General features: G+C 44.8%; 2 protein-coding genes across 3 annotated transcripts in view; one reads left to right on the forward strand and one right to left on the reverse strand.

Annotated features, from left to right (window-relative positions):
• Positions 1-7,827: 7,827 nt before the first annotated feature.
• LOC111139028 (myelin protein zero) lies at positions 7,828-11,921 on the reverse strand. The gene is given in 6 exon segments (XM_022491121.1): positions 7,828-8,121; positions 8,255-8,315; positions 8,484-8,619; positions 8,848-9,061; positions 9,301-9,467; positions 11,855-11,921. Coding segments are annotated over 6 exon segments (939 nt in total).
• Positions 11,922-16,134: 4,213 nt separating this feature from the next.
• LOC111138865 (succinate dehydrogenase complex subunit C) overlaps positions 16,135-24,931 on the forward strand; it is a 33,315-nt gene continuing 24,518 nt past the window's right edge. Inside the window, exons 1-3 of one of the 2 annotated variants that reach the window (XM_022490791.1) lie at positions 16,135-16,177; positions 21,859-21,915; positions 23,479-23,580. In XM_022490791.1, coding sequence (XP_022346499.1) covers positions 16,158-16,177; positions 21,859-21,915; positions 23,479-23,580 — 179 coding nt within the window. In that variant the 5' untranslated portion in view covers positions 16,135-16,157. The remainder of the gene's footprint in view (positions 16,178-21,858; positions 21,916-23,478; positions 23,581-24,931) is intronic. The other variant, XM_022490792.1, reaches the window with a different exon arrangement.

Genomic DNA, 24,931 nt, shown 5'->3' on the forward strand with positions numbered 1-24,931 from the left:
AGGAACTAGCCTAGTGACATGGCTTACATATATTCTCAATGTCTTCTTTGAAAGGCACTACAGGATAGCTATTAACTTAACAAAACTCAAGGGTTTGAGGTCAAATGGTTTGTCCTAGGTTGCAGAGAGCTACAGCAGGAATCAAAACCAGGTCTGGTTTGATGCCAGTTTTAGGTCTTGCCAAAGACAGGGGTGAGTTCCTTCTCCAGACCATTCCTAACCTGTGGTTCTTTTAGAATAAGCAAAGGGATTTAAGTGAATCAGATTCTGTTCAGTCGTTGTTCTACCTTAAAGCAGTATTAAACAACACCCACATGCTAGAATCAACCCTCTGCCCATGAGATTGCTGTCTGTCTCTCACTGTGTGTGTGTGTGTGTGTGTGTGTGTGTGTGTGTTTACAGATGCATTTGCTCAGTCCCGGATGTCCTACTCTTGTGAGGGAAACACACCCATGTGGCTTCATCCACACTGGGCAACTGCTTCCTAAGGAAGTGTTCTGATCCCTTTTATTTCCTGGGCATGACTAACCAAGAGTGAGGAAAGCCAGTAAAACTATTATCTTGACGGAGCCTGGCTCAATGGACAAGACACCGCTCTTAGCTGTAATTTCTCACAAGGGCTTTGTAAGCATTGCATGTTCCATTTAACTTAATACATGAAAACTGTCTTCTGGGAAGGAATATGGAACATAGATTTTTATATAACTTATTTTTTTCCAGCTTTTTGGGAGATATAATTGACCCACAACATTGTATAAGTTTAAGAGTATATAACCCATTGATTTGATACATTGCAAAGTGATGAGGACCATAGTATTGGCTACATTCTTGCTTCATTACATAGTGACCATTTCTTTTTTATGGTGAGAACATTTAGCATGTATTCCCCTAGCAACATTCAAGTATGTTAGTAGCTACTGTCACCATGTTGTACATTAGACCCCCAGACTTGTTCATCTTATATTGGCATAATTTTTTTTTTTTTTTTAAGTAGGCTCCTTGCCCAGCATGGAGCCCAGCATGGGGCTTGAACTCACAGCCCTGAAATCAAGACCTGAGCTGAGGTCAAGAATGCTATGCTTGACTGACTGAGCCACCCAGGAGCCCCTGGTGTAGTTTCTTTTCTTTTCTCTTCTTTTCTTTTCTTTTTTAAAGATTGTATTTGTTTATATGAAAGAGAGAGAGACACAGTGAGCGAGGGAACACAAGCAGGGGACTGGGAGAGGGAGAAGCAGGCTTCCCGCTGAGCAGGAGCCCCAACAGGGGCTCCATCCCAGGATGCTGGGATCATGACCTGAGCTGAAGGCAGTCGCTTAACCAACTGAGCCACCCAGGTGCCCCCTGGTATAATTTCTTAATAGTCATTTTGTTAATTCCATTTTTCTAAGAAAAAATACACTAAATTACATGGTGAGTATTAGGAGGGCTTCAGGACTAGAAAGAGAGATCTGATTTAAAATTTTCTAGGTGACCCCAAGGGCATCTTGATGGCTCAGTTGGTTAAGCATCCAACTCTTGATTTCAGCTCAGGTCATGATCTCAGTGTTGTGAGATCAAGCCCTGAATCGAGCTGTCTCTGGGTATAGAGTTTGCTTAAGATCCTCTCTCCCTCTTCCTTTGCCCCTCCCCCACCTCTCTCTCCTGCTCTAAAACAATTAATTTAATTATTTTTTTAAAGGGGTATTTGGTGGTTAAGCCTCCAACTCTTTTTTTTTTTTAGTTTTTTTTAAAAAATTTTATTTTGTTTATTTATTTGACAGAGAGAGAGAGAGAGAGATCACAAGTAGGAAGAGCAGCAGGCAGAGGTGGGGGGGAGGCTCCCTGCTGAGTAGAGAGCCCGATGTGGGGCTTGATCCCAAAACCCTGAGATCAAGACCCGACCTGAAGGCAGAGGCTTAACCCACTGAGCCACCCAGGCACCCCAAGCCTCCAACTCTTGATTTTGGGTCAGGTCTTGATATTCAGGGTCACAAGATCAAGCCCCAGGTCAGGCTCTGCACTGGGCTCACACCTGCTTAAGATTCTCCCTTTCCCTCTGCCCCCACCTCCCATATGTGCTCTCTCTCTCTCTCTCTCTCTCTCTCTAAGGGAAAAAAAAAAAAGTAAAATCTTCTAGATGACCCCAATGCACTTTCTAAGGAAGGAGCTGTTATTGAAGTCTTTTCTGAATCAGGCAATAACTCTCTTTATTCTCATACCAATCTAATAATCCGACATTCAGTATTTCTCTTGTATGGGCTCAGCTCCCAATTCCAGCATGCTTGTGTTTCTGTGTATGTGATTTTTCCCACAGCACCAAGCAATTCTCGCCAACACTAGCTGGATGTCCTACAATTAAACTCAGTTTGTACTTGGGGATAATGTCAGACCCCTCAGGTTAAGGGTTTAGTCCTGCAAGACTGCTCTTCACCCCCGTCGGATGCCCACTGCAAGTCCCGGTTTTCATCTATGCCTCTGACCGACTTTCTCTAGGTCATAAGTTTCAACAATGTCCTCCTTGGATTTGATTAACTTGCTAGAGGAGCTCACAGAGAAATATTTTACCTACCAGATTACTGGCTTATTATGAAAGGATAAAACTCTAACACGGCCAGATAGAATAGAAATACAGGGCAGTGTACGGGGAAAGGGCAAGGAACTTCCGTGCCCTCTCCAACTATGCCACCATCCCCATGTTTCCAAGTGTTTGCAAACCCAGAAGTTCTCTGAACCTCATCCTTCTAGGTTTTTATGGAGGCTTCATTACACAGGCATGATTGGTTAAGTCATTGGCCATTGGTGATCGATTCAACCTCTAAGCCCTCCTCCCCTCCCTGGAGGTCATGGGGATGGGACTGAAAGTTCCTGACCCCTAATCATGTGGTTGCTTCTCCTGTCATCCAGCACTATCTTTAGGTTATATAAGGGCTTTCTAAATGTCACCTCACTAACATAACAAATGGTATCACTATTGTTCTCATCAATTAGGAAATTCCCGGAGTTTTGGAGCTCTATGCCAGAAACAAGACAAAGACCAAAGATGTATTTCCTAATATAAATGTCAAGATAACACATTGATTCCCATTAACAATTATACAATATCACACCCATTTAATAAATTCAGAGGGATTCCGAGGGGTTAGAAAACTCCTTTAAAACCTCAGACCTTTCTGACTCCTTAACTAAACATTATACTCTGTTCCCCTAATTGGTCTCCTGCACTCAGAAATCGTGTGTGATACAGAGCCCTGGCTTATAAGGCCAGGGCGGAACTCCCTTGAGTGAGCTTAGCAGCAAAAGACCCCCTGGATATCGGGTAACTATGGGCCTGAGCTTCCCATCAGAAACCAGCTGTTGTTTTATCCACCGAGATTGGGGGTAGGCAATGGCAGTTTACAGTTAAAGGAAGGTCTATATAAAGAACCAAGTTTGAACAGGTCCAGATGTAAGAGCAGGTCACCCAGGATCCTTTGACACTGCTCCTGTTTCTACCAGTGGACACAACGGTTCCATTACATTAGAGGATGAGACAATCACCTGGTCATCTGGGAACCAAGAGGTTCAAGGATGGCTGGTGTGATGGATCCTGATAACCTAGGGGAAATTTGGGTTGCTGGTGCATACTGGGAGCAGGGAAAGCTATTTCTAGAACCCAGGGGATTCTCTGGGCACCACTTAGCACTTCCCTGCCTTATAGTAAAGGCTCATAGAAACATGAAGCAACCGAAAAGAGCCAGGGCCATTGAGAGCTCAGACCTTGAATCAGAAATGGGAGTTTGGGTCACTTTACCTGGTGAAGAACCGGGACTGTCTGACCTTCTGGCTAAGGGCAGGGAAATATGGAATGAGTAGTGGAAGCAGGTCCTACATACCCATTATGGCTTCTTGACCAATCTCAGAAACAAGGACTGTAGTGAACTGACATGTTTTCTATTTGCTGGTTTTGGATATTTGCTTATTTGTCTAAGTCAAGCATTTCCTTCATCTCTTTCTTCTCATTTTTTCGTGATCATAGAAATTGTTAACCTCACTCCTTAACGTCACAATTTAGCCTTCAGGTAACAGAGTATCCAGAGGGAATGTGATTGAGTCGGAGGGGTGACTAGTGTGGCCAGAGTTGAGCACCATGACCGGTCATCTGTTTGAGGGGCCCTGAAGAGCTCTGAGAGTGTGTAGTTTGACTATAGCCTCCTTAAACCAACCTCGCTCCCACCCACAAATATTTTTCCAATTCTTGGACGTTTCAAGACAGGGTAACAAATTCATACATTAAGAGGGGTCAGGCAGGTAAGGAAATGAGTAGTAAGAACGCAGGCCTCACCTGGAAGGGGGGAACAATATTAGCTTAAGATGATCCTTGCCCTGGGACAATCAAACGCAACGTTAATTTAAATTAAAAAATACACATCATGTGGGACAAACAAAAGATGTCTTGTCTTCCAGGTTGTTTCAATCTCTTCTTTTTTAAGATTTTATTTTTAAGTAATCTGTGCTCTCTGTCTCTCTCAAATAAAGAAAATCTTTATAAAAGGTGGGGGGGTGGGCAGTGGGGGAGGAGGCCCTTGGGTGGCTCAATCAGTTAAGGATCTTTCCCCAGCCCCTGGAAACCACTATTCTACTTTCTGTCTCTATGATGTGACTACTCCAAGTACACCATATAAGTGGAATTATATAGTTATTTGTCTTTGTGACGGGCTTACTTTACATAGCATAGTGTCCTCAAGTTCATTCATGTTGTAGTATAAGTCAGAATTTCCTTCCTTTCTGAATAACAGTGAATTGTGTGTAGAGTCAACCAACCATCGATGACCATTTGGGTTGCTTCCACCTTTTAACTATTGTGCATAATACTGCTGTGAACAGGGGTGTACAAATATCTCTTTAAGACTTGGCTTTCTGTTCTTTTGGATATATGTCCAAAAGTAGAACTGCTGAATGATATGGTAATTCTGTATTTAATTTTTTGAGGACCCCCCCATATTGCTTTCCATGGGGGCTGCACCATTTTACATTCCCACCTACAGAGTACAGGGCTCTAATTTCTCCACATCCTCTACAATGCTGGTTATTTTGTTTTGTTTTGTTTTGTTTGATAGTAATCATCCTAATGGGTGTGAAGCCATATCTCATTGTAGGTTTTTTTTTTTTTTTTAAAGATCTTATTTATTTGATAGAGAGAGACACAGTGAGAGAGGGAACACAAGCAGGGGGAGTGGGAGAAACAGGTTTCCCGCTGATCAGGGAGCTCAATGTGGGGCTCAATCCCAGGACCCTGGGATCATGACCTGAGCCGAAGGCAGATGCTTAACGACTAAGTCACCCAGGTGCCCCTCTCATTGTAGTTTTTTTTTTTTAAGATTTTATTTATTTATTTATTTATTTATTTATTTATTTATTTGACAGGCAGAGATCACAAGCAGGCAGAGAGGCAGGCAGAGAGAGAGAGGTGGAAGCAGGCTCCCCGGTCAGCAGAGAACCCGATGCGGGGCTCGATCCCAGATCCCTGGGATCATGACCTGAGCCAAAGGCAGAGGCTCAACCCACTGAGCCACCCAGGCACCCCTCATTGTAGTTTTGATTCACATTTATGCAGTGGAGTCTATTAGCCTTTATACTAAAATGAATTTGGGTTAATATTTCTTTTTTTAAAAGTGGAAGATGCCCCTTAAAGTAAATGAAAGCACTCTGGTCTTTGGCAAAGCTGGTGTTTAAATCTTATCTTTAGGGTGCCTGGTGGCTCAGTTGGTTAAGTGCCTGCCTTCAGCAGAGGTCCTTTTTGGGATCAGTCCTGCATTTGGCTCCCTGTTTGACAGGGGTCTGCTTCTCCCTCCACCCCTCCCCCCTACTTGCGATCTCTCTCTCTCTCTCTCTCTCTCTCACTCTCTCTCTCAGGTAAATAAATAAAATCTCTTAAAAAATAAAATCTTATCTTTAACCTCTTAACAAGGTGAAGAGATGACTTGTAGGAGGTTTTTTTGGGTTTTGTTTTGCCACCAGTGACCTGCCCTCTTGCCCCCCAGGGAAAATGATATGTATATATGTCTTTCCACAATCATCTAAGCATTCCAGGATATTAATAGTGTGCCTAAAATAGCATACCAACAAACTAGATAGAGGTATTAATAGCATGGTTCAGATAGTGACCAAAGTAAAGTTGTATGTGTGCGTGTTGTAGGGCTGGAATTTATGCTCGTTTGTAAAGTGTAATAATTTAGGCAGGATGTAGAAACATTCTAAAGGACTGACCCTAATATCTTCATCACACATCAATGTATAGTTTACCAAGTTTTCAGTATGCAGGATCTTGTGTGGTTCTCATAAAAATCCTGGAATTAAGAAGGGCAGTTATCTGAGTTTACAAATGCAGAAACAGCCTTACCAAAGTCAAATAACTAGCCATGGCTAGTGAGTGGCTGACCTATTTTCAAAATTCAGATCCCAGGGGCGCCTGGGTGGCTCAGTTGGTTGTTAAGCAGCTGCCTTCGGCTCAGGTCATGATCCCAGAGTCCTGGGATAGAGCCCTGCATCAGGATCCTTGCTCTGCGGGAAGCCTGCTTCTCCCTCTTCCCACTCCCCCTGCTTGTGTTCCCTCTCTCACTGTCTCTCTCTCTGTCAAATAAATAAAATCTTAAAAAAAAAATTTAGATCCTGGGAAAGAGGGAGCCCGTGTTTTAGCCATGTAAATGCAGAGCCTGACACACAGTTTAGCACGAATTTGTGGAACATGTCTTCTCAGCTGATTTCCGAGTTCTTTCCACTCTCCTATGGAAGTCCATACCATAAAGCCAAATTCTTAACTGAAACCAGTAGATGAGGAAGAGGAGTGGGAGAGGGAAGGGATGGGAGAAGATAGGAGGTTGGGGATGGGATAAGGGACAGGGATATTCCCAGGAGAATGAGGAAACTGGAGACGGAGGCAGAACTTCTGGAAATGTCAGTGTTTATTAAACATTTAAGGACACTGGGGGTTTGAGAAGAAATATACAGAATGTAGAAAAATCCTAACAATCCCCTATGGCTGGGAGTGCAGCCTCCCCCCCCCGCCATTTCCCATTTGTTTCTCCTTTCTCTTTGGTTGTTTAAAAGCCATTCCTAAGGCTCAGTTGGCCCCTCCTCAATCCCTTGGCCCATGAGGATTCTTTGCCTCTCTCTGTCTCTCCTTCCCCACGACCTTGAGTCCGGAACAGTGCTCCAAAGCGGTCAGGGGCACCAACCCTGTAGTTGAGGACTGAGCGTCAGGGGCCCCTCTGCTCCGCAGGCTCTCCATTAAGGATTTAATGGGGGAGTGGGAAATTGCAAAAACCACATGACGTCATTGGTACTCAGTCATGGGGGAGGGCACAGGCAAACAAACAAAAAAGAATGGATTAAAAAATAAAAAATAACTAATAAACTAAATAAACCCTGAAGGAGAGTCCGGTCTGGGTGGTCTGGGTGTTAGCTGGGAGGAGCACAGTATGGAGCTGGGCCACCTGATGGAGGGGAGGGAGGGTCAGAAAGAAAAGCGCGAGGGACACGCCGGGCATTGCAAGGGATGGAAAGGCCAGGTGGCCTGGGGTTTGAGGCACGGGGTGTCAAGGTCCCTTTCTTCTCGGTGCCGGAGGGACAGGCACCAAACACACAGTCCTTGGGGCCGGTGAAGGGTAGGGTCGGGCCCTGGGCTCCCAGCAAGCCAGGGAAGGAAGGTCGGGAAAGTAGGAGGTGCGTGGGGGATGAACTTTGGAATGAAACTTACATCTCAAAGCATGCTAAGGGCAGGGCGGGGCTGGGGAGCTAAGGAGGAAAGCACCTAGACGGGGGCTAAGAGGAGCCTAGGTCCCCCTGCTCTGGCAGGGCCCGGGGAGGTGGTCACTTGTCCGAGTCCAGGCCCATCATGTTCTTGAGGGCGTTCTTGAGGCTGGTTCTGCTGGGGGACTTGACCGCAGGCCGGAGTTCCGAGCTCTGCTCATCCTTCCGTAGCTCCATCTCAATGACCACCACCTGAGGGCCTTTGGTGGGCTCCGCCCCTGCCCCCCGACCCCCCCCCCGGCCCGCTAACCGCTATTTCTTATCCTTGCGAGACTCCCCCAGCCCCTTGGCTTTCTTTTCACTGGCCGCTTTGGTGCTTCTGCTGTGGTCTAGCATGGCGTACAGCACCGGCGTCTGCAGGGAGGGGCGCAAGTCAGTGGGTCACTGGCAAGGTCCGATGGGGCGTGACTCCCCACCCCGCCCCTCCCTGCTGCCCCGCCCCCGCGCCCCCGCGCCCCTGCTCCGGCCGGCCCCAGGTCCCACTCACCTGCCGGCCGCGCTTGGAGGTGTCCTTCCCGGCCTTATGCAATTTCCCCTTCTCCATGGCGCTGCAGGGAAAGGGGTTGCGTCGGTTGGCCCCCTGCAGGCCGTAGCCCCCTCCAGAGCAGCTCCACCTTCCTCTTCGCCTTGGCTCCCAGCCCCCCACACCCTCACTGGAGTGTCTGCCCAGATGGGCCACAGTGCGGTTAGAGGGAGGGTTGGCAGGCTGCTCTTACCTGAGCCTCCTCTGCAGGGCCGCCTGTCTGCGCAGCCAGCAGTACCGAATCAGGTAGAAAAGCAGCAGCAGCAACAGCACCACCCCTATGACGCCCCCGATCACGGCTCCCAGTACCACCCCGTACCTGGTTGGCACTAGGAGGGGAGGGAAAAGAAGGAACGGAGTGAGCAGGGTCATGCCCCTTTGGGTCTTAGCCCCACCCCTGTCCCTTGCTGGCAGCATGTGCAGCTCTCAGCCAAGGCTGCCATCTGCCTACCCTCCCAGAGCCTGAAGGGCCATGGCCAGGCATTTTGCCTCTTCCCCCAGCCCATCAGTCCTCCCCCATACCCACCCCACGGGCGCATTCCCAGACCTTCTCACACCTTTTTCAAAGACATAGAGTGTGACCTGAGAAGTCTTGCCCACTATGTCTGGTGGGTTTTTGACGTCGCAAGTGAAGGTGCCATTGTCACTATAGTCCAGGTTGTGTATGACAATAGAGCCATCCTTCCAGCGAGGGTCCCCTACCCACTGGATGCGCTCTTTGAAGGTCCCCACCTCGTCAATATAGGGTTGTCCTTTTGCATAGTGGAAGATCTATGAGGAATGAGGGCAAGTATGTGAGTCTAGCCTTAGGGTAAGGGATCCCGGGCTGGAGAGGGTAGCTGGGGTGGGGGAGACAGTGTAGATAGGCTCTAGTCAGATTGCTGCTTGCCTTGCCAAAGCTAGGGTTATAGCTCATAAAGGATTTCCCCTCCTTTGCCCAAGTACTCTTTTCTACTATTCTTTGAAGCCACCCTTTCATTATTCAAACCCAGACTCCCCCAGGCACTCACCGAGATGGCGTCACGCCCCCCCTCAGGCTGGTAGCGCCACGTAAAGGAGATGTCATCTGAGACCCACTCGCTGGACCAGAAGGAGCAGTACAGTGTCACCCGGGAGCCCACCGCACCGTGGACCTCCTTGTCCGTGTAAACCACAATGGCCTGGGCCAGGGGGAGCACTGTAAGCAGAGAGGTGAATCAGATGCACAGGTGTGCCCAACAAAGCATGTAGAGGAAGTGAGACCAGTAGGAAGTCAAGGGCTGAGTCAGAGGCCATAGCAAAGCTGGGGCAGCTGTGATCTACTCTCAAGCCCAAATCTCTCCAGGCTGACTGAAGAGTTGGGTGGAAACACTTTGTTGGTTCAAGCTCTTTAGCATGTTTATTTAAAAAAAAAAAATGAAATCAACAGTAACAGAACTCTCTTGAGGACTTCCAGAAGTTGGATTCTGTCTCCATGTCTCACTTTCTCTTTGGGTCAGTATTTACCTCTTAAGTTACCCCTTAGTTGCAGGCTTTAAGGTTTTTAAAATTTATTGTAAGTTAAAAAAATAAAAATAAAATGCATCAGAAGTTATACAGTAATACATTTTGCATTCTTTCTATAAACTATTCAAACTGCAGAGATAGAGCTAGAGTTCCTCTTAACATACACACCCAACCAATTCCTTTCCTGTAGTCCATCTCATGTATGACCTCTGTTAATCAGTTTAGTGTGGAACCTTTTTCTATGTATCAAAGGCAATATAAACTCAACAAACTCAAGAAGTACATGTGCTTATGTGAAATAGTTTTGTTTTATGGAGCTTTCTTTTCTTTTGACATACATTGCATCATATTCTACTTGTTTTTTTTTCACTTGAGAATATATATATATATATATAGAATCTATCTATCTATCATCTGTCATCTATCTATCTATCTATCAGAGCTTCCCATGTTAAATCATATGGATCAATCTTATTTTTAACAGCTGTATAGTATTCCACAGCACCACAAACTCAAATTTCTTACCAAAAAAAAAAAAAAAGAAAATAACTAAAGAATGTTTTTCCCTGGGTCAACTGTCCTCACTGCTGAATCCCTGGTTGCCATACAGCTTGCCATTGACAGGGAGGTCAGGGAGGGAAAGATCTTGTAACCCTCTCAGGGGAAGCTGGATACAAAGGAAGATCCCTGAGTCCAGAGCTCAGATGACTCTGCGTGTGAGCCGTCTGTGGTTTGACCCTCCTCACTCTCCTCTTGGCCATTCTGGCCCAGTGCCTCTCCCAAGACTCACCCACACAAGGAAGGCCATTCCAGGGAGATTATGTGTGTGGGCTGGCCCTGGGTGGGGGCAACTGTAGACCCTTTTGTTCTATGGGAGGAGGAGGAAGCAACCAAACAAACAGAGACTCATTGTCTGACCAATGTTGGGGGCTTATGGCACCCCCCTACCCGTTAACCCCCCCACTCCTGCTCCATAGTCTCAAATCTCCCACCTCAGCATGCAATATCAGTGACTCACTCCTTAGCATTCTCTTGGGAAACCCAAATGCAACAAAAAAGATTATTCATTGGATCTAAGTTCTATTCCTCCTGTTCTAACATCAACCACTGCCCTTCAGTTCTGTTCAATGGTTCTACGGGTGGACATGTTCTGGGACAGAACTCTGTTCCTTATTCTGCAAGACTCCCTCTCACCATTTACCTCACTATGACCTTCTCAACTCCCTATCTTTAACATTTTCTCTGGATGTCCCAGAGTAGTCCAGTACAACACCCAGAAGAGTATGGGTTCTGGGTTTAGGACCCCAAGAGCTGACAGCAGAGAACCTTGGCTATTCTGAGCAGTTCTCCCTCGCCCCCAATTAGTCTACTGCTCATCTATTGGACTAGGATTTGGGGCAGTTTGGAGAAGGGAAACATCCACTCAAATAACCCTACTTTGACTTCCCCTCGCTCACCCAACATCTGCCATGGGATAAGAAAGGGGTTGGTCAACTCATGAAGGAAGACCATTTTAGATGGAGAAGATCTTAGAATCTCATAGACTCACCCTTCTACTCCACTCACCCACATAATGGACAACGGATCCAAGGGGAGAAACTGAGGCACCCACAGACAAAGGATTGGAGGAGTTGGGACCACAAACCTTGGGCTCCTTCCTTAGATCACATTCCCTGACTTTTCTCTTGAGGGAAACCAAGGTTAAGCCCCTCAAACACTACTAGGGAATGCGTAGGGACCAGAACTGGGTGTCCAACCCTGTTCCCTACCACACAATGACACTACTTCCCACCGGGCCCTCAACATGGCTCTGGGGCCAGGTTACTGCTTTCCAGCCTGGGTCTAGTCAGGTCCACCTCAGGGAAATTCTCTACACTCTTTTATCTTCTCCCTTCACAGAATACCTTTATTGCCTCCCTCCAAACTATATACATATATATTTTTCCCTCTGAATATAATATCACCTTCCTGCTCCTGCTCGTTCTTCAGTTGCAGGGGGGACTGCAGCAAAGGCAGTGACAAGGTTGCTGAGAGGCATCCTGAGCCCCAGGGCCCCCAGACTGGGGCGGCTCTACTTACCTAAAGAGGAGAAGAGCAGCGCAGCCAGGATAGGACTGGGGCTGGACGAGGGAGCCCCAGGAGCCATAGCTGGGCCAGGGGCTAGGGCCCGGAGCGTCTGCGGGGTTGGTGAGTGGGGGACAGGGAACTGAGCGGGGGGTTCCTGGAATCCGCTTAAAATCCCCTGGAGCCCCAGTATGAGGGGGCTGTCCTGAGCCAGTAACCAATTGCAGCCTGGCATGTGCACTCGAGAGGTGGTGGGGAGGGGGGCTGAGCACAGGGAGCAGAAGGGGCATTGTGTCCTCTGGGTGGAGGGGTGGGGGGGACACATACCACCCCATACACAGAGAGCTTTGTGTTTGCTGGCCTCCCCCTGCCCTGGGCTGGAATGCTGGGGTGGGGGGCGGGTTGTGAGGGAGAGGGACAGAAAAAGGGACATAAACACACTTCTCTGAGGGACACATGGGCAGGGGAACCTGAATTCTAAGGTTCCAAGAAGGGGTTCCTCTGTAGCTTCCTTACCAGAGAATGGCTCCCCCAGAGAACATGAAAATGGGATATTCCTTGTTTGTTTGTTTCTTTTTGTGATGACTCTGGGTTGCATTACAGGCTCCTTGAAATGACCAGGTCATCTGGGAGTTCTTTTTTTTTTTTTTTCCTTCCATCTCCTGGCATCCTGGGTGATTCTTCCCTGATAAAGCTTTTCCCCATTGGAAAGTATCCAGAGAAGAATCCCCTGAGCTTTCCCTCTTCATCAGAGAATTTTCAGTGCCTCACGCTGCAGTTCAAGTCCATGTCAATTTAGAACACGGCAACAAAACCGTACTGAGTGCCAGCTGTATGTAAAGTATGGGTATGTGGGTAACAGAAAGAGGAATGAAAATTAAGTCTCTCCATGAAGAAGTTTAAAATCTAGTTGTGGGGGGCAGAGAAGGGAGGATTGGAGGACAAACCCATCAATAACCCAATATAATAATCCATGATGCTTGCCACAGCAGAGAGATGAACAAAGTGCTGAGAATACCAAGATGGGCTCAACCAGGTCTGCTCAATATACCCAATACTTCACATATGTCAGGGAGATTGTTATGTAACAGAGATTAAAAACTAAAGTAAACCAGGGCGCCTGGGTGGCTCAGTCGGTTAAACATCTCTTGATCTCAGCTCAGGTCTTGATCTCAGGGTTGTGAGTTCAAGCCCCATATTGGGCTCCACGCTGGGGGTGGAGCCTACTTAACAAACAAAGAAATAAAATAAGTGAAGTTCAGAGGAAGGGGGAGTTGTATATAGAAGGCAATATTAGATTGGAATGGGTAGTGATGGTATCCAGGCAGAAGAGCAAAAGCAAAAACAAAGAGGTAGGAAAATGTGTGTGTATGTGTGGGGTAGGTTTGTGAAGTACTGGGCACATTCAAGGCAGATCTTGTGCCCTTCACTTTGACTTGATTTGGGGGAATTTAAAGGAGGTCATAGGAAACAAGTCTGTCCAGGAGAGTTGAAACGAATTGGTGAAGGGCATTAAGTGGCAGACAAAAGAGGGTGGGTTTAATTGGTACATCATAATGTTATAGGATTTTTGCTCACTTAGCGTCCATGGTTCTCGGTCGCACCACTTCAAAGAACAAAGGGGTAGACCAGATGAGGAGTGGTGGGTAGCAAAGCAAAATTTATTGAGCAAGAGCATAAAGCTCCCAGGCTGGGGGCTGAGAGGGTTGCCCTCAGAGTTTCTAAGTCGGGGATTTTTATAAGCTCTTTTGTGGAATGATCTTAAGCAATCCAGGCCTGTTAAGTCATGCCAATCAGGGCTTTGGTCCCGTATCTCTCTACCTACTAGGTTAATGTCTCTGTGCTGATGGTCTTTTTTTTGCTGATGTCTGGGGGGCTTATGTCTTAATTGCCCCTTGCTCATGGTATTGGCAAATGCTTTGTGGTTAATTGCCTTAGTTTAGGACATTTTTGCAGAAGTCATTTCTGCAAAGGCAGCAAAGCAGAATGTCAGCGTGGTTCTGTCTAATCTGAAAAACAGGGTGTTAGTTCTGTTTTATCTTAGCTGTCCTGACTCCCATATTTTCTTGTTGGGGACCCCAGCCCTGCCTACCTACCTGTCCAACTAACTCTTAACAATAAGAATTTCCCGAAGGTTTTGGAGTGATGTATGGGGTTAGGGATGGGAGTGTTTACATAGTCAGAGCTGAGTTTTAAAACAAATCTCGCCAAAAAAAAAAAAAAAAAAAAAAAAAAAAAAAAAAAAAAAACATTCAAAAAAAAGCTCTCCTGATTGTTGCCTCCAGTTTGAAATGTTCTCCCTTCTTTCTTTCCCTTTCTTTCTCTGACCTCCTCCTGCTTATTTTTAAGATTAACCCTGGTGATAGGGGGCTTGACTTAATGTCTTGTTTGAATTTCAATGTGACTAATTTCCATCAATTATGGGCCCTACAGGTTAATTTGAGGAGGGAGGCCGCTGTTGTTCCTGAAGTGGAACCACTGCAGGTTGACCTAGAAAGCCACAGTCTCCTGGTACTTACCTGTCATCTCCTTACACAGGAGATGGTGGGTTCTGTGATTACTATTGGGTTTGGATTGTGGAACTCTAAATACAGGACTTGATGATAAACTCCACAGGGAAAATCATCAGTAAATGTTCACGGCATGTTGTAGTCAATTATACCTTCCTAACCCCACCTCCCCAGTTGCAAATAACCACTTTTTGCTTTGATCCCCCCACCCTTTTTACCCATAGTTCTTTCATGGGATTGCTACTTTCTTTGTTGTATTTATTTACTTACTGATCCTGATAAGGCTATAAACTTCTTGAGGAAAATTACATGTTTGTATCATTGAATCCCCTAAAGCCCTTCCATATACTCCGGCAAAAAGTTAATATATATTAAGTGAAATTATTCAAAGAGCTAAGTGAAAGAGGCATGCATTGGATTTGTTAATGTGAAGAGCCAGAAGGCCAAAGTAGGATCAATGACTGGAAGTTCAACACCAGAAAACTGCATTTTATTTTATTTTATTATTTTTGAAGATTTTATTTGTAAATCGTCTCTACACCCAACCTGGGCCTTGAACTCCCAATGCTAAGATCGAGAGTCACATGCTCCACCGACAGAGCCAGCCACATACCCCCAGAAAACTGTACTTTAATTTAACAACTGTCTAATGATTAAACTGTTCACTAAATGAAACTTGGGTTTTGAGGTAACCATTACCGAATGCGTTAGAGCAGAGTCCTGAAGACCAGTGGCCCTAAGTGTTGCAGAGGAGATTTCTGCACTGGATAAAAAATCAGGCCTAAGAGCCTCTAAGGTCCCTCCCAGCCCAAAAGTCTACAAAAGTGCTTTCTTTGTCAAGTATTATAGAAATGCAAAATGGTATTTTCATTTGACGAAGAAATAAGTGAATTTGTGCTATTTAAATCCTGAAAGAAGTGCAGGAGGGCTAAATATAAATGCGATCTGAATATTAATGTAGCTGAAGGTTTTAGTAGGAGTTGCGCGTCGCTCCTTCACTCCCACCCCCTGCAAAACGAGACTCAAGAACTTATTCACTTTTCTATTCCTTTTTCACTCCTTTTTTCTTCCTTAAGTCACAAGTGTTCTGCAATTGATCGCTATGCTTGGGTTCCTCAAAACCGCGCGCGGCGCGCGCGCGCGCACACACACACACACACGTGTGCGTGTGTGTTTAAAAATCAAAGCGAGCTTCCCCCCACCCCGGGTTCCTCTAGCTGTGGGTGTCACCCACATAGCCTTGAAACAAGGAACAAGAGAGCGTTGTGTTTGACTCGTGGGCGTCCAGCCCAGGCGGGAGCTCAAGCCCAGGAACTGTGGGGCACAAAGCTAATCCAGGTGGATAGAGGAGGCTCCCTTGTCTGGGGATGGTGGTCTGCGTCGTTCTCACGCTCCTTCCTCAATTTGGGTCTCAACTTGTGTATCTCTGCACTGGCGAAGCTTCCTGTTAGAACGGGAAGGAGCCCGTTTCCGTGGGTGCCTTAGCCGCCCCATCTGCGAAGCAGGTGGAGGGAAACTAGACCGAGGAGTCCCTGGTGAAGAATCAGGACAAGTCAGATGTTCAACAAAATGAATTATGTTCGCAGGTAAAACGCATACTGCAGAGTCTGAGTCAGCTCCATTTCTGCAGAAGCCCTGACAAGTTCTCCGGGAAGACCACGGACCGAAAGGAGAAGCAGCGGAGAAAACAAGGCTGCGCACAGGCGCGCCCCCAACCTTTATAAAGAGCTGGTGTAGTCATGTGGCAGAGACCCCGCCCTAAGGCGGCGGGGCGTTGAACGTCACTTCCGTCCAGGCGGGACCTCAAGATGGCTGCGCTCTTGTTGAGGTGACTTTATCCTGGGGCTGGGAGTCGTTGTCCGCGGCCCTCGGGAGGCCTGCACTGTCCCTCACGTCTTGCCGACGGGTGTTTGCCCCCTGCCTGGGCAGGGAAAGGGCCCACGGGTGTGCGTGCCACACGCTGTGGAATCCTAGGGCCCCTTCCCTTCCCCCAGCCGCTCCGGTATTCGGGGTCACCCGCCCGTTATCTCGCCCCTACTGCCTACCGACGGGTCGCGCGGCTGTCGCTCCTTCAACTTCCCCCCACTTCCAGTACTTTTTCTCCAGGTTGCGCTCCGCACCGCTCCCAGAGCCAAGCTCCGAGACTGTAAAGTTATGATTTGGAGGTCAGCGGATCATCCGCTAGGACTCCGAGGTCTTACTCAGGAATTGGGCCTCGGGGAGAGAGGGATCTTGGTGTGCTCTGTCTTTGCTTATACCTGCTGCAGACGCCAGTGCTGGCTGTGAGTGGGCACTGAGTTCCTAACGGGCCCCTGGCGGAGGGCATAGGAGGCCTAGATCTTATTGCGCTGGCGATTAGCAACAGCGCCCGTAGCGGTCGCTCTACTGCCCCACAGCAGCCCGGCTAATTCAGTTGTAATTTCTCTTTGCATTTGGGGTGAGAAGGGAGGGGGAGTGGATGTCTCAGTTTTTCCATACGAGGTCATTCACTGTCCGGAGTACTCTAGATTTCCTTCCATTCTGAGCTGTCCTCTTTCTAGGTTTCATTCTCAGAGCCCTTACAGACGCAGCAACTTCAGTGACTTAAGACCCTCTTGGTACAAAGGCCAGCATAGTTTCGTGCCAGGCCTATTTTTGGAAACTGTTGGTTGTGGAAAGTTAGTTTTAATGTTGTTGAGATTTAATTCCTGATTTCCCCAAATGTCTTCTCATTTCTCTTTCCACTAGAGTCACCCAGTATAAAAATAGAGGGACTTTGTTTAGTTTTTCTCTGTGACAAAATGATTCCTCTTGCAGTTGAGATCGGGAATGGGTTACTTTAATCCATCATTTTTCTCCCTGTCTCTTATTTCCAAATGTATCTTTTTTTCCCCCCTAAGGTATGCCAGGGCCAGTCATGCCAGAACTGCATTCTTTATTCCAGGTAGTTTTGCCATAATTGACTGATTTTGAATTCTTTGATATATTTTGGTAGATGTCAGGGACTTTGGTAGAATTAACATTTAGCTGGCTGTGATCGTATTGGTTCTAAACAGTTCATTTTATGAGTTTCAGGATAATTTAGAAGCTGACAGTTATCGTACTCATTAAGCATACACATTTTGAGATGTGTAGGATGGTCACCACTAGGATTCAATGCCAAGAAATAGACTTCTCTTTCATTAGTAGTAATTTGAAGTTCATGGGAAGGGCACCTCTCTTCTTTTCTCACAAGGGCTTTCTTAAGAGGGGACATAGGGAATTAAATTTTTTTTCTTTTTTTCTTTTTTAAGATGTATTTTATTTATTTTAGAAAAAGAGAGAGAACATGTATGCAGAGGGGAGAGAATCTCAAGCAGACTCCCTGCTGAGCAGAGAGTGGGTTGAGGTCCCAGGGCTCAGTCTCATGACTCTGAGATCATGACCTGTGCTGAATTCAAGAGTTCGGTGCCCAAGCCATTGAGCCACCCAGGTGCCCCCCAAGTTTTTTTTTTTTTTTTTTTTTTTCTGATGGATGTTGTGAGTCAAGTTGCATTTCACTACAGGGATTTGGAATTGTTCATAATGTGCTGATTTAGCCTCAGAGGAACATACCTTCTAAGCAATTATAGGAGCTGGTTTCTAGTTCTGGTATTGTCACGAACTCCATTATTTTGGACAAGTCAATGTCACCGGTTCCGTGATTGTGGTTTCCTCATTGTGAATGAAAATAGCAATAACTTGGGCCCATTTAAAAAGAAGTATTGGTTAAACATTTTTAATGTTTAGCTAACTAAAAATTATTAGTGCTCAGAGTACTTTATGTCATGACTTTTGAATAGTGCTCTATATTTTGTATACTCCCAAAACAGTTCGCATACTAGCCAGGAATAAATAACCTGCTGAGTAATGCGCGCTCTGTTGGCACTCAGTCCAGGAATGCCTTGCCAAAGCCAAGATGGAGATTCAGAACTAAGCTAAGAACAGCTAGGCTTCTAATAAAGTTCATGGTGCTTAAGCACAAAGTCACCAAGAGTCATTAACTATCTGCACATCATATTAAATGCTACTTGTGAAACACCTCTAAAAATAAGGTTTAACTTTACATATATAAGACTGCTTTTTAAAATAAGCATATTCATTTACAAAACCATTTTTTTTGAGCCTCCCTTATGTGTCAGACATTATTACAGGTGTTCTGGACACAAAGCTTTCCAGTCCTATCCTTGAAGAGCTCAGGCTAGCAGAGGAGATAATAGATTAATTATTAAACAGCATAATACGTGTTGATACAGAGATAAGAAGTGGTGTAGAAGCAAGGCCCAAGCAAGGCTGAGGAAACTGAAGTCGTCATCCAGGAGTTGTTGGGTTTTGAAGGATGAATTTGTAAGAGTGTGAGCGAGGTTCCACTTAAAGAACAGCACAGGCAGAAGCATGTGGTCCTACGATGGCTTGCTCTTTCTTGGTGTATGTAGTATAATACTTTGTGTGGTAGACGTATAAGGGGCTGGACGGAATTTGTGGGAGAATGGATCTAGACCTTGAACTGCAAGCAGTGGGGAACTGTTAAAAGACTTTGGGGCAGAAAAGCAATGACATCAGCTTTATTCTTCAGTAAGTTAGCTTCGGTAATATTGAATGATAGGGAAGAGAGGGATGCTAGGGAAAGCAGTCCAAGAGCTCCTTTTTTTTTTTTTTTTTTTAAAGATTTTATTTATTTATTTGACAGAGAGAGATCACAAGTAGGCAGAGAGGCAGGCAGAGAGAGAGGGGGAAGCAGGCTCCCTGCTGAGTGGAGAGCCCGATGCGGGGCTCGATCCCAGGACTCCGAGATCATGACCTGAGCTGAAGGCAGAGGCCTCAACCCACTGAGCCACCCAGGCGCCCCCCAAGAGCTCCTTTTATAGTCCTCTTTGTGAGAAATGAAAAGAATAAGGACTAAGACAATGGACTGAAGTTTCTTGGACAGTACTGGTAGGATTGGGTGACGCCTCGTATATATATGGGGGGTGGTGAGAGGAAAGAAGAAATCAGGCTGTAGCTTGGGAGTAGCTTGAGTGCTAATAGCCATTAATGAGAACTTTTTAAAGATTTTATTTATTAATTTGATAGACAGTGAGAGAGGGAATGCAGGCAGGGGGAGTGGGAGAGAGAGAAGCAGGCTTCTGCTGAGCAGGGAGCCCAAGGCGGGGCTCAATCCCAGGACCCTGAGATCATGACCTGAGCCGAAGGCAGACACTTGACGACTGAGCCACCCAGGTGCCCCTAATGAGAACTTTCGTGTACAGATGATTCCCCTTCATCCTGTCCTTCAAAGTTACAGGTATTTTAGAGTTGTTCTTACCCTAGATATTTCTAAAACTTTTTGGCATACCATCAGATCAAGTCATATCGAAGTCATATAAGAGAAACTCATTATATTGTAGTCACATCTTGTTTCGCACCAAAAATGTTTTATTTAGTTTGATCCCATAGACTTGGCTTTGAATAACTTTTGTTTTTTTCCAAAAGTCAAATCCATTTTCAGCAGATGAATATTTTTATCACCACTGAGCATTTTAAAAAGAATGTGATGTTAATTCTAAAGACCTTGGCGAGACCAATGAAATATTAGTAATATATATATGGATGATACTGCATTTTTGAGACTGCTTTTCTGTACATTTTCTTATGTAATCCTCCCAGTGACCAATCAGGTAGGTCCTATGAGTCCCATTTCATAAGTGAAAAAGCTGCAGCGCAGTGATTCCATAAAGTTACGCAACTTACGCTAAGTAGAACTCCAGTGTGACTTTTTTACTTTACTGTCCTTTCTGCCTCACTGTTGTTGCCCGAATCCAGAGAAGAGTTTCAGAAATGACTTGAGCAGTGATTACATTTTGGGTAGACATGTATAATGCATTTAAAAGGGAACAGTACTAACTAGAGTGATACATTCTGGCGTATTAATTAAAAATAACGTACTGTTACCTTTTAGCTCTAACATATAAAGTACCGGTCCTTGGTAGAACTTTTCAGAATTCCTGGTCTCACATGAAAGGCAAGGATAGATACCTACTTTTGTCATATTTTGGTTAAGGCTAGGAGTTTGTGCAACTGGGGTCTGTTAGGGCCTTGTGGAAAGCTTACATTGGCATTTGTCTGGGAAACAATAGCACTAGACAGAGTGCTGTAGATTCCAACCCACATCTGCAAACTCTTGCCGGGTAGCTGGGGGCCTGGACCCAGCCTGGTGCGAGGAATGCGTGCCCTGCAACTCCAGAGCCACAATTACTTCAATTGATGGAAGACATTTGTTCCCACTTCTTTCTGGGAGCCTTGGGGACACAATGTCAGTATTCACCTCTTGCCGCCAAAGCTGGAAAGATGGAAGAGCTGAAGGAAGTGTTGATGGGATTATTTTGTCTTCCGACAGTGGACCCTTCTCCTGTCCTGTGTAAAGCATAGGGATTTTGAACTGATCATGCATCTAGTATCAGCATGTCATCGGTGTGAGGGACACCGTGAGCTTTTTTTTTTTTAGAAGATCATTGGATCTCAAGGATATTTTATATCCCCACAGTTCCTTACATATAATAGATATACCATAAACTTTTGTAGAACAATGTATTTTTAATTCTAGTCCCAGAAATTCACTTTCTTAAATACTTTTGGAAAGATTTAGTATAATGTTGAATAAACGGGTGTAGTTGTCCTGCTTTTCATAATACTGTGTGAACTCTGGGTCAGTTAAATTTTACATGGAATGCCTGGGCACATCTTCATTTTAGACTTGAAAAGCAGTTTTTGTACTGATGTATACCTTTTCAAAAATAGTAACTTTTTGTTAGCAAACTTGTGTACCCTCTTCACACAACTTTTCACTAGTCAGGGAAATCTTTGCATTTCCATGCTTTTTTGACTTGAAGTTCATCCAGCTTGTCTGGAACTTGATGGTAGTTCCTAAAATGATAGCTGAATAGTTAGGCCCCTCCTCCCACACACCATGGATTCTTCAGCCTTCTTAATTCATCCATTTGCAGCAGTTAACTAAGGTATATTCTTACCCTTATTATTATTCTTGTCCTTATTTACCTCTGTCCTTTAATCATCATCTCCTTTAAGACCCAACTTGAAATGTTGAACGTTACTAACTCTGATTGTTCTTTTATTTTGTATTATTCATGTTCAGCTAAAACTTTATTTTGCATTTCTAGGTTATGTACGTGATTATTCCCCAGTTCTTTGAAGTGGTAGCTTTCCAACTAAAAAATTTCTCAAAGCCACTGATACTGTCCTTGTTTTCATCTTACTAATTTTCCCCTCTAATCCTAAATCCAATACGACACAAAAATAGAGAAGTTGATAAACTGACGTTGATCTCTAAATGTGTGTTGACTCTTTATTCTCTCTTTTAAAAAAAAAAAAAAAGGATTTTATTTTTAAGTAATCTCTACATCCAGCATGGGGCTCGGGGGATACGACCCTGAGATTCAGGGTTGCAGACTCCAGCCACTGAAACAGCCAGGTGCTCCCCCCACCCCACTGACTCTTTATTTTCTTACCTTGCAGACATGTTGGCCGTCATTGCCTCCGTGCCCACCTTAGTCCTCGGCTCTGTATCAGAAAGTAAGTTCCTAAATTTGTGGAGGTTATTATGACTTAACGTTTTTGCCCTCAGGGAACAGCAGTGGGGTGTTGGTTTAGATTTTAGGGGTACATATGAAAGAAGGAAGTTCCAGATGGTTAGCTAAAAATTTAGTGATTGTGGTCACTATTTTTCTCATCTTGGTAGCAGAAGGAAGGATAAGAATATTAAACTTTAAATTTGGGAAATGTTTTATACTTTCAGAAAAGTTGAGTAGTGCAGTGGAGTTCTATATACATTTCACTTAGATTCATCAGTTGTTAACATTTCGCTGTGTTTACTTAGAGTTTTATGTATTTTAGGTTGTGTCTTATGAAATTGTAATTTTTGTTGGTCAAAGCTGGTCTAAGATTGACAATTAGTGTGGTCCAGACTGATGTGTATTTAATTATTGTTAGTATTTTCTCTGAATTCTCTGAGATTAAGTTGCAGACACCATGACGCTTTACTTCTAAATACTACTTCTGAGAATAAGAACATTATCTTATATGTAACAGTATAATTATACAAACACAATTATTGAATTCAGGAAATTTAACATTGATGTACTCTTATCCAGCATGCAGTTAGTTTTCAGATTTTCCATTTGTCCCAAATAATGTACTTTATAGAAATACAGTCTTCTATTCCCCATCCAGGAGCTGATTAGGCTCACGAATTCTATTTACTTGTCATATTTCTTAGTATCCTTTAATCTGGAATTGCTTCTTAGCCTTCCTTGGCCTTTTGTGGCACATTTTTGAAGAATACAGGCCAGTTATTTTGTAGAATGTTTCTCAAATTGGGTTTGTCTGGCCGTTTCCTATAATTTAGAGTCAGGTTACCCATTTTCGGCAGGAGTCATACTTAAGTGGTATGTACTCCCTGTTACATTCACATCGGGGGCGTGTGATCATATGAATAAGGGAATGTCTGCTGGGTATTTTTCCACTATGAAGTTACTGTTTTTTTCTTTCTGTAATCAGTAATCTATGGGTAGGTTATATTTTCTTGAGGGGAATGGAATCATGTTTAATATGGGTACATAATAAATTAAATTGTTGAACACAGCCATTCAACACTTGGCTTCAACCCAACCCAGTGACAAGGGAAACCAAGAAACTGTTCGGAGGTACCGAGCTGATGCAGTTCTTGATTTTTGAGAACCTGAAAGGGTGTCTTGACAAAACAGATGAGAGCAGGTGGTGATGTGTGAGACAACACCTGTGGCCTAGGGAAAGGGTGATTCATTTATGTAAATGTTTTAAAAATATTGTCCTTGCTCTGCTGTACAGTGCAAAGGAAGTTGAGCCTCTTTTGCTTGACCTATGCGTTGGGGGTTTGGGAAGAGGAGTTCTCCCCTGATACGACCTCCCTGGGTGATTGAGGTTATTACTGAGTCAGGCTTGGCATAGCGATGGGGAGTGGATGAACGTGTTTTCCTTCTGCAGTGGGTTCATCCAGCCCAGCTTAGAGCTTAGCTTTTTTGACTTAACTTTTTGTTACGTAAACACTTAAGCCAAGTTTACTTTTAATCATTTTAAAACCTTCTGGTTTTATTTTAGTGCTGTTCCTTTGGGAACCACAGCCAAGGAAGAGATGGAGAGGTTCTGGAATAAGAACACCGATTTAAACCGTCCTCTGTCTCCCCATATCACCATCTACAGGTAAGGTCTCTGGAACTAGGGAGTCTAGAAGTAATGGGTGAAGGTTCTGGAGGTTGGGCCATTGCCTCCCTGAGTATTTCCCTCAGGCCTTTTATATAAGAAAAAGACTGTTTTCTGTCTTCTGGCCTTAGAGGGTATTTTATCCTGTAGAATTACCATTTGGAAAATGCTGGTGGGTCAAAATGTAATATCCATTAATTGAAAAACATTATTGTGAAACAGTTTCAAATTTACATAAATGTTACAAAAACAGTACACCGAAATCCTGTAGAGCTGTATGTGCAGTCCCAATTCATTAACATGCCCAGATGATTTAAGTTCAAGTGCTAGATGATGTTCCATCAGTCCTGTAATGCTGCTGTAACAAGTTGGCACAAACTTTGTGGCTTAAAACAACACACTTGCTGTCTTACAGTTCCATAGGTCAGAAGGCTGACATAGGTCTCACTGGGTTAAAATTAAGGTGTTGGTAGGGCTGCATTCCCTTCTGGAGGCTCATGGGAAGAATCTCTTTCCATGTGTGGTTTGTAGAGGCTGCTGTGAGTTCCTTGGCTTGTGGCCTCCTCCCTGCTCTTCAAAACCAGCAATGATGGGTGACTTTCTTCTTCCTCCCACCACTTTGACCCTGCTTCCGTTGTCACATTTCTTCTCCATTCCCTCCTTCTGCCAACCTCTCCCCCTTTTAAGGACTTTTGTGATTATGTTGGAACCATCCAGGTAATCCCTAATCCCGGATAGTCTCCTTAGCTTAAGGTGAGTTTATTAGCAAACTTAGTTTCATCTGCAACTTTAAATTCCCCTTTGCCATTTAAGGTAAAATACTAATAGGTTCCAGGGCCTAGAATGTGGCCGTCTTTAGGGAGGTTGTTACTCTGCCTATCACAGACCCTTAATACTTGAGTGCGTGTTTCTTAAATTCAAGGACACTGTAGGGTGGCTTGGTCGATTAAACATCCGATATTAGATCGGGTCCTGATCTCAGTCAGGGTGGTGAGATTGATCCCGGCCACAGGATACCCTCACCCTCTCCCTCTGCCCCTTCCTGCCCCCACCCCTCTCTAAAAAAGAAAAAAATGCAGGGACGCTCATAGTACAACCATCGCAATCAGAAAATTAACTTTGACCCAGTGTCACCATCTAATCCTCAGATCCCATTCAAGTGTTGTCAGTTGTCCTAGTAATGTCCTTTATAGGTCCAGGATCCAGCCTAGGATCGTGTGTTACATTTAGTTGTCTCTTTAACTCTTGATCTCCTTCAAGTGTGGAACAGTTTTTTAGTCTTTCCCTATCTTTCATGACATTAACATTTTTAAAGTGTTCCCGTTCACGTTTGCCTGGCGTTTTCCTGTGA

The sequence above is a fragment of the Enhydra lutris genome, unplaced genomic scaffold (genome assembly GCF_002288905.1).
Source record: "Enhydra lutris kenyoni isolate GAN:26980312 unplaced genomic scaffold, ASM228890v2 scaffoldscaffold94, whole genome shotgun sequence".
NCBI classification, from domain to species: domain Eukaryota; kingdom Metazoa; phylum Chordata; class Mammalia; order Carnivora; family Mustelidae; genus Enhydra; species Enhydra lutris.